Source organism: Balaenoptera acutorostrata, chromosome X, assembly GCF_949987535.1.
Source record: "Balaenoptera acutorostrata chromosome X, mBalAcu1.1, whole genome shotgun sequence".
In the NCBI taxonomy this organism is placed as follows: domain Eukaryota; kingdom Metazoa; phylum Chordata; class Mammalia; order Artiodactyla; family Balaenopteridae; genus Balaenoptera; species Balaenoptera acutorostrata.
The window spans coordinates 132,649,407-132,668,400 of record NC_080085.1 but is presented as its reverse complement, the minus strand read 5'-3'; the positions used below and the strand labels follow the sequence as shown (position 1 = coordinate 132,668,400).

The 18,994-nt window shown below is 42.9% G+C and overlaps 1 protein-coding gene across 1 annotated transcript in view; it reads left to right on the top strand.

The window, feature by feature from the left end:
- The window catches only part of GAB3 (GRB2 associated binding protein 3), a 59,754-nt gene that overhangs the window by 29,349 nt on the left and 11,411 nt on the right, over positions 1 to 18,994 (top strand). Inside the window, exons 3-8 of the mRNA XM_057539105.1 lie at positions 572 to 785; positions 1,192 to 1,670; positions 13,888 to 13,943; positions 14,739 to 14,958; positions 17,127 to 17,208; positions 18,205 to 18,307. Of these exons, the coding sequence (XP_057395088.1) occupies positions 572 to 785; positions 1,192 to 1,670; positions 13,888 to 13,943; positions 14,739 to 14,958; positions 17,127 to 17,208; positions 18,205 to 18,307 (1,154 nt within the window). The remainder of the gene's footprint in view (positions 1 to 571; positions 786 to 1,191; positions 1,671 to 13,887; positions 13,944 to 14,738; positions 14,959 to 17,126; positions 17,209 to 18,204; positions 18,308 to 18,994) is intronic.

Here is an 18,994-nt window from a genome sequence, read left to right as displayed (position 1 = left end):
AGCCATCACAACACTTTGTTTCTTTCATTCCTTTTCATTAGACATCACTAACAGTCAATCATTAACGCTGTGAGGGCAGAGTTAGAACGGTTCCAGGCACATAGTAGGTGCAAGAGTAGGTATGTATATAGACATAAATAGACATATATCTACATATGCATGTCTGCATATGTGCACAAGTGCTTATGTAAGTCTATGTACATATATTTGTTACGCATAAATATGTGTGTGTATATATATATATATAAAATGTAAGTATATTTGTTGAGTGAATAAACAGTGATGCAGAGCTGTGGCCGAGGGCCATGAAGAGGCTGTGTGTAGACTATCTAACTGCAGATTTTTAGGCCAAGAATCCTTGGGTTTTTTGCTCTTAATTGATTCAGCACTTCACTCTTGGAACATTGGCCTTCTTCCCCAGACATTGTTTATAGCTTGGGGAAACGGTCTCCTCCATCAGTACAAACACCAGCTGTGATTTGCATCTTCTCTTTGGCCTCTTAGATGCCATTTGAGAAACTGTGTTCTAGCCATTCTTAAACGTTCAGCTGGGAAATGATTTCTCCTGCAGATTCTGTGGAGAGCGGCTCTCGCGCGCCTTTCTGCGTGCAGCCCTCCGCCGCCAGCTCCCTTCACACCGCCCCTGCTGTCAGCTCCCTGCCAAGAGATGACCCGAGCACTAGTACGGTAGCCACTGAGAAAACCGGAAGTGAGTCAGGGTTTCTCTTCCTTCCTGATTATCTGATTCTGTCCAACTGCGAGACGGGAAGACTGCACCACGCCAGGTACGCCTCCGGCCGTTGAGCTGTAGCATCTTCTAGTGGGTGTATGTGCACTCCCCTCTCTTCCTGCTGCCGCCAGGGCAGGGACAGATCCGTATCAACCACTACCGAGGCCGAAGCTTGTGGCACACCAAGTAGAATGACTCATGCATTTCAGCACTGTGGCTTTCCTTTCTAACCTTGCATTTTCATACGTATCTTACACTTAGAGGATGAAAAAAATCAACGAGCCATTTTTTCCCCTGCATCAAGGGGTTGGTGTCACCGAGGGTTGTAGAGGCGACATTAGAGGCATGGGTGGGTGGGTGGCTTTCTCCTTCAGACTTCTGCCAAGGGTGTAGCAGTACCGACTACCGCTGCCGGGGACTTGCTGCCTCTCAGTCAAATGTATGTGCTTTTCTTCCCTCAGTGTCCCCACCAGATGTGACAGCTGGTCAAACTCGGAGCGCTCCCTGGAACAGGCATCCTTCGACGACGTTTTTGTGGACGGCCCGCAGCCACTGCCCTCCGGGAACCTGGCCTGCCCCTCACGCTCTGGGAACAGTTCTCAAGAGGCCCCTTCCACGAGGCCCCAGGCTGCCCTGATCTGGACAAGAGATGTCAATGGCCCGTCCAGGGACCACTTTTCTTTACCAGTGCTGGAAACTTCCTTAAATTCCACCGTCCAGCGAGATCAAAACCAAGCTTCCTTGCCCTATGGGGTAAAAGGACTAGATGTTATGTCCAACACGCCACCTCCCCGCCCCCCTAAGCCGAGCCATCTCTCTGAACGGCGCCACGAGGAACAGCTCCCGTGTGGTGGGCCCAGTGGCATCAAGAAGCCAGAAGGCACTGTGGTACCGAGAAGAATCTCTCTCTCCGGTTTAGATAACATGAGAACCTGGAAAGGTAAGTGTCAGATGCTAAACTTCGGTACCGAGACAAGCCTGGCTCCTCTTTCCTCCTTGTGTCCACATGAGGACGTTGTCCAGCGTCCTTCGCTCAGGCCAGCCCAGTGCCCCGGCAGGGTCAGGCCCCGGCTGGAAGTGCACACCCCGAGCAGCAGCCCTCACTCCCCAGCTCCCCACCCGCCCCGCCGGGAGAGGTGTACGTGGGTCCCTGTAGATGCTGCAAGAAGTCAGATCCCTGGTCCCCTGTCATGCCCTTGCCCACACGCTGGTGTTTGTTTGCAGCCACTCCGGGATCCACTTGGTACAGAAGGTGGTGTCTTTTGCCTCAGCTGGGCCCAGTTCCATCCGTTTCCTTTCACATGCAGACTGAGCGCTGAGGTGGGAGACCATACCTCTTGTCTCTATTTTTCAACAATCCAGTCAGCCTCATCTATCATCCCACCTGACATGTTCTTTCCAAATTCTACCTGGCTGAAGTGATGTGGCTTTTTGCCAAGCTGTCACCATCAAGATAAACCAGCCCCATCAGCTTGGTCCCTGTTGGGCCTTTTTCTGGAAATCGGTTGATTCTCACAGGGTTGCCTTGCATGCGCACTCTCTCTCTCCCTCTCTCCCTCTCTCCCTCCCTCCCTCCCTCTCTCTCTCCCCTCTCCTCTCCTCTATCTCCATCCAAACGTTGGACTCTTTTACACAAAGGTAAACAAAGGCTAAAACTCATGGAAATGGAGGCTTTGACCATGAAACCAAGACCAAAACAACAGTGCTGGACAGAAGCCAAATGGCTCTGATAAGGCAGAGGGGACGCGTGCCATGGATCGTTCTGCCTTCCCCGTGGAGCTCCCCCAGGAACCGATGTCTGTACGCGGCGGCAGAGTGGGGTCAGGTTCGTCACCATCCCCGTGGAGCTCCAGTGACCTGGCAGCCTTGACTGTCCCCGCGGCTCTCCAGCCCCCCTCTGCCATCGGTGAAGTGCCCGTGGCGGGGAGTGTGCGTCTCAGCTCTGCTGTCTCCCGTCGGGCCCCCTGCTCCAGCCTCCACCACTGCCACTCTCTTTTTTTGGGGGGGAGGGGCTACTAAATTATTTTATTGGAAGGAATAGTAGAAATGAAAGAACTTAAGTGGGTGTTTTGGTACAACTTATAGAAAAGGTAAAGGTAACCACGACATTCATGCCCCGCCTTGGCGACCAGGGAAGTCACCCCCCGAGGCTGGCTCATTGTCACCATGTTCCAAAGTGTGCTTGTCAAAGAGAGACAAGCTGGTGTCATGGTCACCCAATTCGTTGATGGATCTCACCTCTTATTCAGGTGATGAGTCTCAGTGAAATGACACAAGCGGGGGTCGTGTTGTCGTCACTTTTCCAAGTGCAACACATTCTGTTGCATTCAGCTGCTTGCTCTCCGAGTCGTCATGGTTTAATTTCTTGATTTCATGACGATTTTGGGATTCAGCCACCTTGTTGCTTCTGCCCAAACAGTGTCGAACAGGAAGAATTTCTGGGAACAATTAAACAATACAGAAATATATACTATCTCTTCTTTATAAAGCATAAATGAAATCTGAATATATTTACTGTAATACAACTCGTTATCCTGAGATCACACCACCACCATTCTTGCCTGCCTCTAATCTGTTTTCCACACGCAGTCAAGTGGTCTCTTAAAAAATGTAAATCAGATAGTCAGTTCCTTGCTAAAAACCAATCTAACGACTTCTCTTTGCACTTGGAATAAAATCTAAATTTCTTAGCATAGCGTGCAAGGCCCACTGGGATCTATCGTGCCTACATCCCTTATCCTTCTTTTATTTTTCTTCCGGTTTTATTGAGGTGTAATTGACGTACAGCACTGTATGAGTTTAAGGAATACAGAATGATTTGACTTGTATACATCGTGAAATGATGACCACAGTAAGTTTTGTGAGCATCTGTCATCTCATGTAGATACAACATTAAACAAATAGAAAAAAATTTTTCCTTCTGATGAGAACTCTTAGGAGTTACTCTTGTTAACAGCTTTCATATATGACATGCAGCAGTTATTTATATTTATCTTGTCCTGCATTCCATCCCTAGTACTTATTTATCGTAGAATTGGAGGTTTGTACTTTTTGACCACCTTCAGACCTTCATCCAGTTCCCCCTCCCCCAATGCCATACTCTCAACTAGGAGTGAAAGCACAGAGTCCTAACCACTGAACCACCAGGGAATTCCCCTTATTTTTATGGTTTTTAGTGAAGTCTTGCATATCTCATTAATGTATTCCCATGCATTTTTTATTTTTTACATGATTGCCAATGGTATTTTACTTTAAATAATTTCTTTGCTGTTGCATACAAATAAATCAGCTTTATATTTTGATTTTGTATCTACCTTTTCTAAACTATATATTTATTTGCATTTTCTTTGTATACAATCATATCACATGCAAATACTAATAACTTTGTTTTTTCTTTTATAACATACCTTTCATTTTCTTTTTCTTACGTCACTGCTTGGGCTAGGAAGGCCAGGACATCTTTGAATAGTAGTATTAATAACAGGGGTCCTTGTCTTATTCCCGATCTCACATGGAAAGCTTCCAATGTTTCACCATTGTAATGTGGTTTGCAGCAGACTTTTATAGACGCCATTCATTAGATTAAGGACGTTCTCTGATATTCCTACTTTGCCAAATGTTATTTTTTAAAATCATGAAAGGGTATTGAATTTATTCACACATTTTATGATCATGTGATTTTTTTCCCCTTTATCCTATTAACGTGAAGAACTTCACTGGCCAATTATTTTTTGCAGTATAGCTGGTTTACAATATTATATTAGTTTCAGGTGTATAGCATAGTGATTCAGTATTTTTAAAGATTATACTCCATTAAAAGTTATTCCAGGGAATTCCCTGGCAGCCCAGTGGTTAGGACTCAGCACTCTCACTGCCAGGGCCCGGGTTCAGTCCCTGGTTGGGGAACTGAGATCCTGCAATCTGTGCAGTATGGCCAAAAATAAAAAAGTTATTCCAAAGTAATGGCTATAATTCCCTGTGCTGTACAATATATCCTTGTTGCTTATCTATTTTATACATAGTAGCTTGTATCTCTTAATCCCCTACCTTATCTTGCCCCTCCCCCTTTCCCTCTCCCCACTGATAAACACTAGTTTGTTCTCTATATCTGTGAGTCTGCTTCCATTTTGCTATAATACATTTATTTATTTTTTAGATTCCACATACAAATGATATCATACAGTATTTGTCTTTCTCTGTCTGACTTACTTATTTCACTAAGCATAAGAGCCATCCACATGGCTGCAAATGATAGAATTTCATTCGTTTTTATGGCTGAGTAATATTCCATTGTATATATGTACCACATCTTTATCCATTCCTCTGTTGATGGACACTTAGGTTGCTTCCATGTCTTGGCTATTTTAAATACTGCTGCTATGAACAATGGGGTGCATGTGTCTTTTTGAATTAGAGTTTTCATTTTTTCCTGATATTTGCCCAGCAGTGGGATTGCTGGATCATATGGTAGCTCTAGTTTTAGTTTTCTGAGGAACCTTCATGCTATTTTTCCATAGTGACTACACCAATTTACATTTCCACCAACAGTGTACAAGGGTTCTCTTTCATCCACATCCTCACCAGCCTTTGTTATTTGTTGCCTTTTTGATGATAGCCATTCTGACAGGTATGAGGTGATACCTCATTGTGGTTTTGATTTGCATTTCTCTAATAATTAGAAATTTGGAGCATCTTTTCATGTGCCTGTTGGCTATCTGTATGTTTTCTTTGGAAAAATGTCTATTCACTTCTTCTGCCCATTTTTAAATCAGGTTGTTTGTTTTTTTGACATTGAGTTTTATGAGCTGTTTATATATTTTGAATATTAAACCCTTGTTGGTCATATCATGTGCAAATATTTTCTCTCATTCTGCAGGTTGCTTTTTGTTTTGTTGGTGGTTTCCTTTGCTGTGCAAAAGCTTTTTAAGTTTAATTAGGTCCTGTTTGTTTATTTTGCTTTTATTTCTTTTCCTTAGAAGTTAGCTCCAAAAAATATTGCTATGATTTATGGCAAAGAGTGTTCTATGTTCTCTTCTAGGAGTTTTATGGTTTCAGATCTTGCAGTTAGGTCTTTAATCCATTTTGAGTTTATTTTTGTATATGGTGTGAGGAAATGTTCTAATCTCACTGTTTTACATGTAGCTGTCCAGCTTTCCCAGCACCACTTATTGAAGAGACTGTCTTTTCTCCACTGTATATTCTTGCCTCCTTTGTTGTAGATTAATTGACCATAGGTGTGTGGGTTTATTTCTGGGCTCTCTATTCTGTTGCATTGATCTATGTGTCTGTTTTTGTGGCAGTATCATTCTGTTTTGATTAATGTAGCTTTGTAGTATTGTGTTAAGTCTGGGAGGGTTATGCCTCCTGCTTTGTTCTTTTTCCTCAGGATTGCTTTGGCATTTCAGGGTCTTTCATAGTTTCATTCAGGGTAAAAATCCATATGAATTTTGGGATTATTTGTTCCAGTTCTGTGAAAAATATGGGTATTTTGATAAGGATTGCATTAAATCTGTAGATTGCTGTGGGTCGTACGGACACTTTAACAATATTAATTTTTCCAATCCAAGAGCGCAAGATATCTTTTCATGAGTTTGTATCATCCTCAGTGTTGTATAGTTTTCAGAGTATAGGTCTTTCACCTCCTTGGTTAAGTTTATTCTTAGTTATTTTATTCTTTTTGATGCGATTTTAAACAAGATCATTTTCTTGCTTTCTCTTTCTGATAGTTCATTATTAGTGTATAGAAATATGACAGATTTCTGTATATTAATCTTGTATGCTGCAACTTTGTTGAATTCATTTATTAGTTCTAATAGTTTTTTGTGGAGACTTTAGGGTTTTCTATATAAAGTATCATGTCATCAGCAAATACTGTTTACTTCTTCCTTTCCAACTTGGTTGCTTTTTATTTCTATTTCTTGTCTGACTGCTGTTGCTAGGCCTTCCAATACTATGTTAAATAGAAGTGGCAAGAGTGGGCATCCTTGTCTTGTTCCTGAATTTAGAGGAAAGGTTTTCAGCTTTTCACCGTTAAGTATAATGTTAGCTGTGGGTTTGTCATACATTCCCTTTATTGTGTTGAGATATGTTCCTTCTATACCCACCTTGAAGAGAGTTTTTATCATGAATGGATGTTGAATTTTGTCAAATGATTTTTCTGTGTCTATTGAGATGATCATGTGATTTTTATCCTTCCTTTTGTTAATGTGGTGTATCACATTGATTGATTTGCAAAAATTGAACTATCCTTGTGTTTCTGGAATAAATCCAACTTGATCCTTTGATGGTATATGATCCTTTTTATATATTGTTGGATTTAGTTTGCTAATATTTTATTAAGGATTTTTGCATCTATATTCATCAAAGATATTGGCCTGTAATTTTCTTTGTTTGTAGTGTCTTTGTTTGGTTTTGGTATCAAGGTAATGGTGGCCTTGTAGAATGAATTTGGGAGTGTTCCGTCCTCTTCAATTATTTGGAATAGTTTGAGAAGGATAAGTATTAGTTCTTCTTTATATGTTTGTTAGAATTCCCCTGTGAAGCCATTTGGCCTTGGAGTTTTATTTTCTGGGAGTTTTTTTTTTTTAATACAAATTCATTTTCACTACTAGTGATTGGTCTGTTCAAATTGTGTGTTTCTTCTTGTTTCAATCTTGGCAGGTTGTATATTTCTAGAAATTTTCCAATTCTTTGGCATGTAACTATTTGTACTATTCTTTTATGATGTTTTAAATCTCTGTGGTATCAGTTGTTATTTCTCTTGTTTCATTTATTTTGTTAATTTGGGCCCTCTCTCTTTACTTCTTGGTGAGCCTGGCTAAAGGTTTATGAATTTTGTTTATCTTTTCAAAAAAGCAGCTCTTGGTTTCATTGAACTTGTCTATTGTTTTTTGATCTCTATTTTATTTATTTCCTCTCTGATCTTTATTATTTCCTTCCTTCTGCTGACTTTGGCCTTTGTTTGTTCTTCTTTTTCTAATTCTTTTAGGTGGTAGGTTAGGTTGTTTATTTGAGATTTTTCTTGTTTCTTGAGGAAGGCCTGTATTGCTGTAAACTTCCCTCTTAGAACTGCTTTTGCTGCATTCCATAGATTTTGGAGTGTTGTGTTTCCATTTTAACTTGTCTCAAGTTATTTTCTGATTTCCTCTTTGACTTCTTCATTGACCCATTGATCTTTATTAGCATATTGGTTAGTCTCCACACATTTGTGCTTTTCCGATTTTTCTTTCTATAATTGATTTCTAGTTTCATACCGTTGTTGGAAAAATACTTGATATAATTTCTATCCTCTTAAATTTGTTGAGACTTGTTCTGTGGCCTAGCATGTGATTTATCCTGGAGAACATTCCATGTGCACTTGAAAAAAAATGTGTATTCTGCTGGTTTTGGATTCAATGTCCTGTAGATATTAAGTCCAACCAGTCTATTGTGTCATTTAAGACCACTGTTGCCTTACTGAGTTTCTGTCTGGATGATCTGTCCATTGATGTCAGTGGGATGTAAAAGTCCCCTACTATTATTGTGTTACTGTCAATTCTTCCTTTATGTCTGTTAGTATTTGCTTTATATATTTAGGGGCTCCTGTATTGGGTGCATATTTGTTAATGAGTGTAATATCCTCTTTTTTTATCGATCCCTTTATCATTATATAGTGTCCTTCTTTGTCTTTTGTTATAGCTTTTGTTTTAAAGTCTGTCTTGTCTGATAGAAGTATTGCTACTCCCACTTTTTTTGTTATTTCTGTTTGCATGAAATATTTTTTTCCATCCCTTCACATTCAGTCTTTGTGTGTCTTTAGCCCTGAAGTGAGTCTCTTGTAGGTAGCATATTGAAGAATCTTGTTTTTAATCTGATCAGCCAGCCTGTGTCTTTTGATCGGAGCATTTAGCCCATTGACATTTAAAGTAATTTTTTTTTTAAAGAGCTATTCTTTTTTTTTTAAATTAATTAATTTTTTTTTGGTTGTGTTGGGTCTTCGTTTCTGTGGGAGGGCTTTCTCTAGTTGTGGCAAGCGGGGGCCACTCTTCATTGCGGTGCACGGGCCTCGCACTATCATGGCCTCTCTTGTTGCGGAGCACAGGCTCCAGATGCGCAGGCTCAGTAGTTGTGGCTCACGGGCCTAGTTGCTCTGCGGCATGTGGGATCTTCCCAGACCAGGGCTTGAACCTGTGTCCCCTGCATTAGCAGGCAGATTCTCAACCACTGCACCACCAGGGAAGCCCCTAAAGTAATTATTGATAGATATGTATTTATTTCCATTTTATTACTTGTTTTCCGGTTGTTTTTGTAGGTCTTCTCTGTTCATTTCTTCTTCTTTTTGTGTCTTCCCTTGTGGTTTGATGATTTTCTTTAGTGTTATGTTTGTGTTCCTTTCTTTTTAGTCTTTGTGTATCTATTGTAGGTTTTTCGTTTGTGGTTATCATTGGGTTCATATATGTTGACCTATAACTGTATCTACTTGTTTTAAACTGACAGTCATTTAAGTTCAAACAAATTCTAAAAGATCTACATTTTTTACTCCCTTCCCCCACATTTTGCGTTTTTGATGTCATATTTTACATCTTTATGTCTATCCCTTAACTCTTTATTGTAATTATAGTTGATTTTATAATTTTTTGTATTGTAATCTTTGTATTGGCTTATTTAAGTGGTTGATCCTCAGTCATTACTATATATTTGCTTTTCCTAGTGGGATTTTCCTTTTCCTATAGATTTTTCCTTCTTTTCTGCTTAGAGAAGACCTTTTAACATTTCTTTTAGGATAGGTTTAGTATTGATGAACTCTTTTTGTTTTTGCTTGTCTGAGAAGCTCTTTATCTCTCCTTTGATTCTAAACAATGATCTTGCTGGGTAGATTATCCTAGGTTGCAGGGTTTTCCCTTTTAGGACTTTGAATCTATCACTCCACTCTCTTCTGGCCTGCAAAGTTTCTGCAGAGAAATCAGCTGATAGCCTTATGGGGATTTCCTTGTAAATGACTCTATTTTTCTCTTGCTGCTTTTAGAATTCTCTATCTTTAACTTTTGCCATTTTAATTATGATATGTCTTGGTGTGAGTCTGTTTGGGTTCATTTTGTTTGGGACCCTCTGTGCTTCCTGTACCTGGATATCTGTTTCCTTCTTTAGGTTTGGGAAGTTTTCAGCCATATGTTCTGCAAATACATTTTCAATGCTTTTCTGTCTCTTTTCTCCTGGAACCCCAATGAAATGAATTGTTGGTATGCTTTTGATAGTACCTAGAGGAATGGAGTTTTTTATATGCTTTGATGCAAATCAAATTAGACCCATTTGGCAAAGAAGCTTCTGGTCTTCACGACTTGCCTTGCCCTGGTAGAACTACTTCTGAGTGAGCTGGTGAGGGGTATGGGAGCACCCCAAGCTAAAATGCCACGGATTCTCAGTGTTCTTACCGGATGTCCAGTAGTTGTTTTTTTTTTCAATAAATCCTTCCCAATATAATATACAACAACTTTGTTGTATGCTTTGGGTAAATTTTCAGAGTCCCCAAATAGTTGTGCTTGACTTTTTAAAAATAATTTTGTACACTTGTATCATTGTTTTTTGGGGAACGGCTTTTCTGAGCTCCTCATTCAGCCATTCCAGTAATACCACCTTCCTCTGTATGCTAATATTTTTGTGGGGTGAAGTAGAAAAGAATAGCTTTATTGCTTTGCCAGGCAAAGGGGGCCACAGCAGGCAAATGCTCTTAAAACTGTGTGTCCCAACTTGGAGAGGGTAGTGAGAAGTTTTACAGTAATGGTTCAAAGAGGGCATGACGTTTGCTAATATTTTATTTAGGATTTTTGCATTGTTAATCATAAGTGATATTAGTCTGTACTTTTCTGATATATTTTATGTTTATCAGGTTTAGCTACCAAAGTTATACTTGCCTCATAAAAAGAATTAGAAATATTCCTTGATTTTCTAAACTCTTGAACAAATTTGTGAAGCATTGGGACTGTCTGGTCTTTGAAGTTTTGGTAAAATTGTCTGTTGAAACCATCTGATCTTCGTAACTTTGTCTATTTTATTCTTTGGAAATTTTTTGTGTCAATTTTGCTGTAGTGTATTTTTTGGAAAATTATCCATTTCATCTAGATTTTAAAATTTATTTGTGTAAAGGCATACAGAATTGTCTCTTTTTTTTTTAGAAATTCACGTTCTTTTTTATTTATTTATTTATGACTGTGTTGAGTCTTCGTTTCTGTGCGAGGGCTTTCTCTAGTTGCGGCAAGTGGGGACCACTCTTCATCACGGTGCACGGGCCTCTCACCATCGCGTCCTCTCTTGTTGCGGAGCACAGGCTCCAGACGTGCAGGCTCAGTAATTGTGGCTCACGGGCCCAGTTGCTCCGTGGCATGTGGGATCTTCCCAGACCAGGGCTCGAACCCGTGTCCCCTGCATTGGCAGGCAGATTCTCAACCACTGCACCACCAGGGAAGCCCTGTCTCTTTTTAAAAAAAAAATTTCCTCTGTTTCAATGATAATTTTTTCCTTGTCAATTCTTATTTTGCATATTTGTGCCCCCCTCTTTTATTGATTAGATTGGCTAGTGGGTTGCCTTTAGGTTAAATATTTTCCCCAGGAAACCAAGATTTTGGTTTTTTAAAATTAATTCCACTTTTTCTCTGTACTCTATTATTTTTTGCTTTTATCTTTATGATTTCTTTTCATTTTCTCTATTGTTCTTTTTTAGCTTTGAACTGGTTATTTAATTCATCTGTTTCATTCTGTCATTTTTATCGATATAGTGTTTTAATAGATTTTACATTCTGGGTAGAATTGACCATTTATTTATTCCAGGTACTTGATGGGCCCTTTCAATATTAGACTTGAGTGTTACTTTATTTGTGGACCTTTTCTTGGATTATGATTTCAGTATTTTGTAAAATTAATTTTTATTGGAGAATAGTTCTTTACAATGTTGTGTTAGTTTCTACTGTACAGCAAAATGAATCAGCCGTATACATATACATATGCCCCCTCCCTTTTGGACTCCCTTCCCATTCACATCACCACAGTGCATTGAGTAGGTTACCCTGTGCTATACAGTAGGTTCTCATTAGTTATCTATTTTACACATAACGTCAATAGTGTATATATGTCAATCCCAATCTCCCAATTCATCCCACACCCCCCTTCCCCCTTGGTGTCTATACATTTCTTCTCTACATGTGTGTCTGTATTTCTGCTTTGCAAATAGGATCATCTATACCATTTTTCTAGGTTCCACATATATGGGTTAATATATGATATTTTTTTTTCTCTTTCTGACTTACTTCACTCTCTGTATGACACTGTCTAGGTCCATCCATGTCTCTACAAATGACCCAATTTCATTCCTTTTTATGGCTAATATTTCATTGTATATATGTACTACATCTTCTTTATCCATTCCTCTGTCAATGGACATTTAGGTTGCTTCCATGTCCTGGCTATTGTAAATAGTGCTGCAATGAACATTGGGGTGCATGTATCTTTTTGAGTTATGTTTTTCTCTGGGTATATGCCCAATAGTGGGATTGCTGGGTCATATGGTAGTTCTATTTTTAGTTTTTTAAGGAACCTCCATGCTGATCTCCATAGTGGCTGTATCAATTTACATTCCCACCAACTGTGCATAAGGGTTCCCTTTTCTCCACACCCTCTCCAGCATTTGTTGTTTGTAGACTTTTTAATGATGGCCATTCTGACTGGTGTGAGGTGATACCTCATTGCAGTTTTGATTTGCATTTCTCTAATAATTAGTGATGTTGAGCATCTTTTCATGTGCTTCTTGGCCATCTGTATGTCTTCTTTGGAGAAATGTCTATTTAGGTCTTCCACCCATTTTTTTTTTTTTTCACCCATTTTTTGATTGGTTTTTTTTTTTTTTTTTGATATTGAGCTGCATGAGCTGCTTGTATATTTTGGAGATTAATCCTTTGTCAGTTGCTTCGTTTGCAAATATTTTCTCCCATTCTGAGGGTTAGCTTTTCGTCTTGTTTATGGTTGCCTTTGCTGTACAAAAGCTTTTAAGTTTCATTAGGTCCCATTTGTTTGTTTTTATTTTAATTACTCTAGGAGGTGGGTCAAAAAATATCTTGTTGCGATTTATGTCAGAGAGTGTTCTGCCTATGTTTTCCTCTAAGAGTTTTATACTGTCTGGTCTTAATTCCATCAATCTCCATCACATCTTTCTGAGCTGGGAGTTATTCTCTTGCTTTAAGATGACGTTGACTCTTCAGTTTATTTCTCAGAGGCAGCCTGGCTTTTTACATGTCCAAGTTCTAGGAAGACACTTTGCTCCGGTCCCCACGTGCTGAGGGCCCTTTTTGGCGGTGTTCCCTGCCACCAGCCACCATCTCCTCCCGTGGGCTCTCGCAGTCCGGGGCCCCTGACTTTCCTCCTTCTCTGCTTGCTCTCTCTCAACATGAGCCAGTGCTCATCTTCCTACTCTTTGAATATTGAGAGTCTCTAGGATTTTATATTTAAACTTTTCTCAACATTTACAACCTAGATCATCTCCTCTACTCTTAGGTTTTGACTGCCATCTCTAAGCAGGTCTCATTTGAATCTAGGCCCATATATCTTGCTACCTTCTGGACATCTCCTATTTCAGTTCAACAGTTATTCTAAATTTTTACATCACACTGTTTATGTCACATCCGTCTCACAAATGTCTGATCCTGGATTCATCCAGCTCTCCTCTCTCTCCGGATCTGTACCTGAGGCGCTGGCTCTTGCTTCAGAAATTCATGGTCACCGATTCGCGCCGCTGCTCTGCAAAGGCTATCGCTCTTTTATTCACCCCGTGCTCCTGCTCATCACAAGGGCTATTTCACGCCTGCTCTCCTCTCCTCAAACCTCCAGCTCTGCCTCTACCATCTCTAAGTGCAGAAAATTCATGTAACAAATGCAACGAGCATTTGTTAATTACTTGCTCTGACTCTCCCCAGTTCACAGAGAGAACTGAAGCCATCATACAGCAACCTCTTCAAAACCTGGTCCGCTTTCCATCTGCGGGGGGAAGGCGTTCTGACTGCCCAGCTAGACTCAATAGCAAGTCTCTCTCCCTCTCTGGAGCTGCACACAGGGCCCTGAGGTGCATAGGTACTTGGAGCCTAGTATCAACTGATGTTTTCCGCATTTTTCACCACCCTGCTTGTTTCCTGCAGGTGATGTAGAAGGCCAATCTTTAAGACACCGAGATAAGCGGCTAAGTTTAAATTTGGTAAGTTTGGTACTTGAGTTTCTTTAAGCCTCAATTTTTTTTTTTTAAATTTTTATTTATTTATTTATTCATTTATTTATGGCTGTGTTGGGTCTTCATTTTTGTGTGAGGGCTTTCTCTAGTTGCGGCAAGCGGGGGCCACTCTTCATCACGGTGCACGGGCCTCTCACTATCGCGGCCTCTCTTGTTGCGGAGCACAGGCTCCAGACGCGCAGGCTCAGTAACTGTGGCTCACGGGCTTAGTTGCTCCGCGGCATGTGGGATCTTCCCAGACCAGGGCTTGAACCCGTGTCCCCTGCATTGGCAGGCAGATTCTCAACCACTGCGCCACCAGGGAAGCCCCTAAGCCTCAATTTTTACCAAAAAAATAGCCTGACCTATTTATGTTCCCATGATGTCTTTTGAGACAGCACTGTGAATCTCTGAGGACCCTTCCAGTCTCCCATTAAGGCTAAAACTTGTCTGGGAGCTACTGGACTTCCTGTGCTGTGAGGACCCTGCCAGTTCTAATGGTCCAGACGCTTCCCCGAACTTGGGGTACCTGCTGAAGTCATCACATGATACTTAAAGCATTTGCATAAATTCATTAACCTCTGTCTTCCAGCATGAGATCTAGGTGAGTCATCACCTACCTCACACGATAAGTCCAGAGGCAGAGCTTGAGTTAGAGGCTTGTCTGACTTTCCTAAGAAAGTTCAAAGTTATTCTTGGATAATCTGCAACTGAAATGCCACGTGCAGCTGAGGCTGCCCCCTGGAAGCAGTTTTCATGGCTATTCTGTGCTTTGCCTTGCAGCCGTGCAGGTTCTTCCCAATGTCCCCTCCGGCTTCCACCAGCACTGAGGACAGCTACGTGCCCATGGGCCCCCAGGCCATCGCCTCTGCTCTCGGACCCCACTGCAGCCCTGACGACTATATCCCAATGAGCTCAGGAAGCATCTCCAGCCCATTGCCTGAGCTCCCGGTGGACCTGGAGCCTCCCCCTGTGAATAGAGATCTCAAGCCTCAGAGGAAACGTAAGTCACTTCCCCAGGCCTGCTGTGTGGGACTGGGGAGGAAGGTCTGGTGGCCTTGTGGAAAAGCTTCCCTCCTGACCGTCTCTGGGAAGGGGACACTAGAGAAACCAGCCCAGAGGCCTGGGAAGCACAAGGGCAGGGAGAAATGGCTGGGATTGAGTGGGGAGGGCTGAGGAGCCCTGCTGCCCCAGATCGTCAGGATAAAAGGAACCGGGGGACTTGCAATCACTGTGGCCCGGCAAATGCAGCCTCTGAAGCCAAGTTCATTCCAGAGGACTCATCTTTGGCTGCTTCCCTGACAAAGTCCCAGAAATAAGTGAGGATGGGTGGGAATGGAACCCACCTGGCCTCTCTTTGTTTAGACAGCACTTAAATGTAATCACAGTGTCCACCTTGTGTAAGGCAGCCAAGAATGGCCTTTGACACTGATCCCTGAATGTAGACCTGGTCGTATGCCACGTCGCTCAGTGCCCTGCTAGCGCCCGGCAGAAGAGGTGTGTGGGGCAGGGGCACATGGAGGTGAGCGGCAGGAACAGGCAGGGAGGAGGGTGAAGAGGGGATAAGCAAAAGCAGGTCAGAGTAACTTGCTAACTTCCTTTTTCAAAGCTCGTCGTCACCTGCCCAGTAGGGCTGGGCGATTCCAAGGCAATACCTGGTACAGTGACCGCGACCCCTGACACTCTATTGGCTCCATCGCCACCTCTACTGCTTCAGGTGGCCACACCCAGAGCTGGAACTAAGTCATCTGCTTATGCCTGGTCCGCTCCAGCCTCCCCCTCTTCAATTCGAGTCAAATCACATTTCTGGGGGAGGCACAGATGAGGAAGCAAGCAGGGAGAAAGATATGTCCAAACCACCTGGAAGAAAAAGTAGAGTTATTCAATAGGTACTAATAGGAGAACAGACCCTGTCTCGTGAGCTTTAGAGGAAATAGCCATTCGGGCTGGTCAGAAACCATTTCACAGGAACCTTTGACTTTGAGGTAGATACTGTTGTTTTGCTCAGTGACTTTCCTGTAGCAGCGCTGTGCAACAGAACTTTCTGTAATGAAGAAAATGTGGCTGTTGAACAAGTGAAACGTGGCCAGTGCAACTGAATTTTTAAATTTTATTTAATTTTAATGCATTTAAATTTCAACAGCCACATGTGGCTAGTGGCTACCACGTTGGATGTTAGAGCTCCAAAAGACCTAGTGATGGAGGCACAGAGATTTTGGATGGACGTGTGGTTGTGGATTAATGGGGACGCGTGGGCCGGGGGGAGCTGGTTCTTACGCGCGTGGCTCCGGGGATGGAGCCTGCGGCCCAAGCAGCAGAGGCGGGGGGTGAAGCCAGGAGGCGCTGCTCGGTGAAGCCGAGACCAGGGTGCATCACAGCCGGGAGAGACCTTCTCCCCGGAGGCTACACGACGCATATGTCCTTTCCAGCTCAGCACCTGGCGGGTCTGAGGCTCCTGGGAAACTGATTGAGCAGCACGAAAGTCACTGGCAATAGGGAGCGGAGTTAAATACTCTCCACCTGTGTGGCCTAGTGGAGGAAAGAGCTAGGAAACCAAGCTGGTCAAGGCAGCACTAGAGGAATACGCTCACGACCAACTCAGCGAGGTGGGCTGCTGAGGCAGATGCCAAGGCTACTGCAGTGAACAAGCCAGAAAACCCTGTGCTCCCAGAACGCGGTCGGCCTAGAGCCGAATCAGATCATCACAGCTGAATGTGGCGTCACGAAGTGGGCGAGCGCTGTGAAGCGTAAGCACAGGGACTCAGGACAGCCCATGAGCCGGGCCTTATCTCGCCTGCAGGTCAAAGAAGGCCTTCCTAAGCAGGACATGTTGAGCTGAGACCCGAAGATGACTCTTAACTAGGCAGAGAGATGGGGAAGAAAGGTACGGTTGCAGTTTGGGACACCTAGAGCCACGCCTGACAGTGAGTTCTCAGTAAGTGTGTAGTGACTGGATGTAAGCCCAGCTGCTCACGTGGCCACTGGCTCGGTGGTCGTCCCCTCTGCTCCCAGTGAGGCAGGGAAGGGTAGGACAGCGAAAAGCACCATCATCACCAGTACTGCTCGTAAGTAAATGTGGATCTGATGGAATGGCATAGTTTTATAGTCTTCAGTTTCTGGCCTTGAACCCCTGAGAACTTACCATGTTGGTTGTCATGTGTTATCTTGTAGCACGGTCACCTCCCCTGGACCTGAAAAGCCTCTCCACCATCCGGGAACACACGTCTCTCACCAGAACCCACACTGTGCCTTGGTGAGTCTTTGATTGCTCACAGGGGCCTCATCTGGTGCACTCCCAGCGTTACTCAGGCCTCGGTGGTTAAAGGTAGTCGAAGCCCACTCAATCTAGCTTAAGCCGAACGAGGGATGGGATTTATTATCCCGAGCCGGAAGTGTTTTGTAGGTCACAGAGGAAGGACCATAAGTGAATCTCCCAGGACAACGGGATCGGGAACGAGAGTGCTGCTGGGAACCTCTCTCTCATGTCTGCTTCTCTGTTGCACAATCCTCACGGCCTGAGATAGCTGTCCCTTAGATCCTTATTTACATGCTACAACCCTAGTACCAACAGAGAAAGGTTCTTTTTCAATCCCAATTCACATGGACTCAGTAGACAAACCCCCAACTGTATCTGCACTCTCTCATCTCACCTTGTAGCAATTTCAGTCCTTGTAGGAATTTCAGAGTCCTGAGCCTGGCCTGGGAGTTTCTTAGTTCACCCTATATGCCACAGGACACAATGGCTCTGTAAAGCAGAATTCTGCAGTGAACTACATTTCCAGACAGAACTGCAGAGCCTTGGCCTCTGCTTCTAACTTGGGAGTAGGATGAAAGTGGATTTGTAGTCTTGGTCTCATCCTATCAAAGGAATGACCACACTTCCTTACTTTTCCTGGTTGCTTTGAATGGAAACAAGAGCCTCAAAGGAGCGTTTTTGTTTTGTTTTGTTTTTCTCTAAATGATATGATGCCTTGGTCGCTTTCTAGAAAGCTCATGAGCTGTGTCACATGGAGGGCCTGGAAAAAAAATAGCCTTTGAGAATTGGGAACCCTTTGCCCCATAGCAGGACGGCAGCTGCGGGGTAGTCTCTCTCCTGGTTCAGGAATTGCTTTGGCCAGAAGGAAGTTGCATGGGGAAGCGGGGGCGAGGGGCGAGGGCCAAAACCCCAGAGGGGCCATGTCAGTTCTTGGCTGGCTTTCAGAGCAGCTGTAAGACATTGCTTTGACCTCATCTATATTTCTGTTCTTAGCAATCGAACCAGCTTTCTCTCTCCAGAAAGAAATGGTATTAATTCTGCAAGATTTTTTGCCAATTCTGTTTCCAGAGAAGAGGAACAAAGCTACATGCAAATGGTAATCCTATATTTTTCACACTCTTCTTATTCTTCACCCCAATCTATATTCTTATCAGTTCATTGTAAAGGAAACATAGCGTTCAGAAAGTCCCGTAAAATCTTGAAACAATTACTTGACTGTAATACCAGCTTACAGTGTTTTCCAGACTGGGAACAAGTTGTTATGAAGTCGGTTTTCTTTCCTGCAATATTCAGCTCCTCGTACCATTTTGAGGCCACAGTTTTAAGTATACCCAGGGCTGCAACGTGTAATGGGAAAATGGAAATGCTGGCAATTCTTTTCACCATGGCTGGGATATCGTGTTTGACCCCAGTAGGTTTGTAGCTCCCTGGATGCCCAGAGTCTAAGCTGTGAAAACTCACACATTGGATGTTCCCTTCCACCACACCACCGGGTAGCCCTGCCCTGACTGCCTCCGAACCTTTACCAAAGATGAATCACTTAGAGTTCTGTTGGGAGGGTGGCCCAGTGTCCCAGGTCATGGATGGGTCTAGTCTCTGGAGACTCCTGGTAGAGTCTTTCTGTGGCCCAGAGTGCACAGAGACCCGACATCTCGATCCTTTGATGAACGATTTATGGTTCAATCTCTCCTCCTGCCCTCTGTTGTCCCTTCCATTCTCTCTACTTTGGATTCTGTTGAGAATGGGTTACTGAAGAGAAAGAGGGTCTTTTAGCACCTCTGGC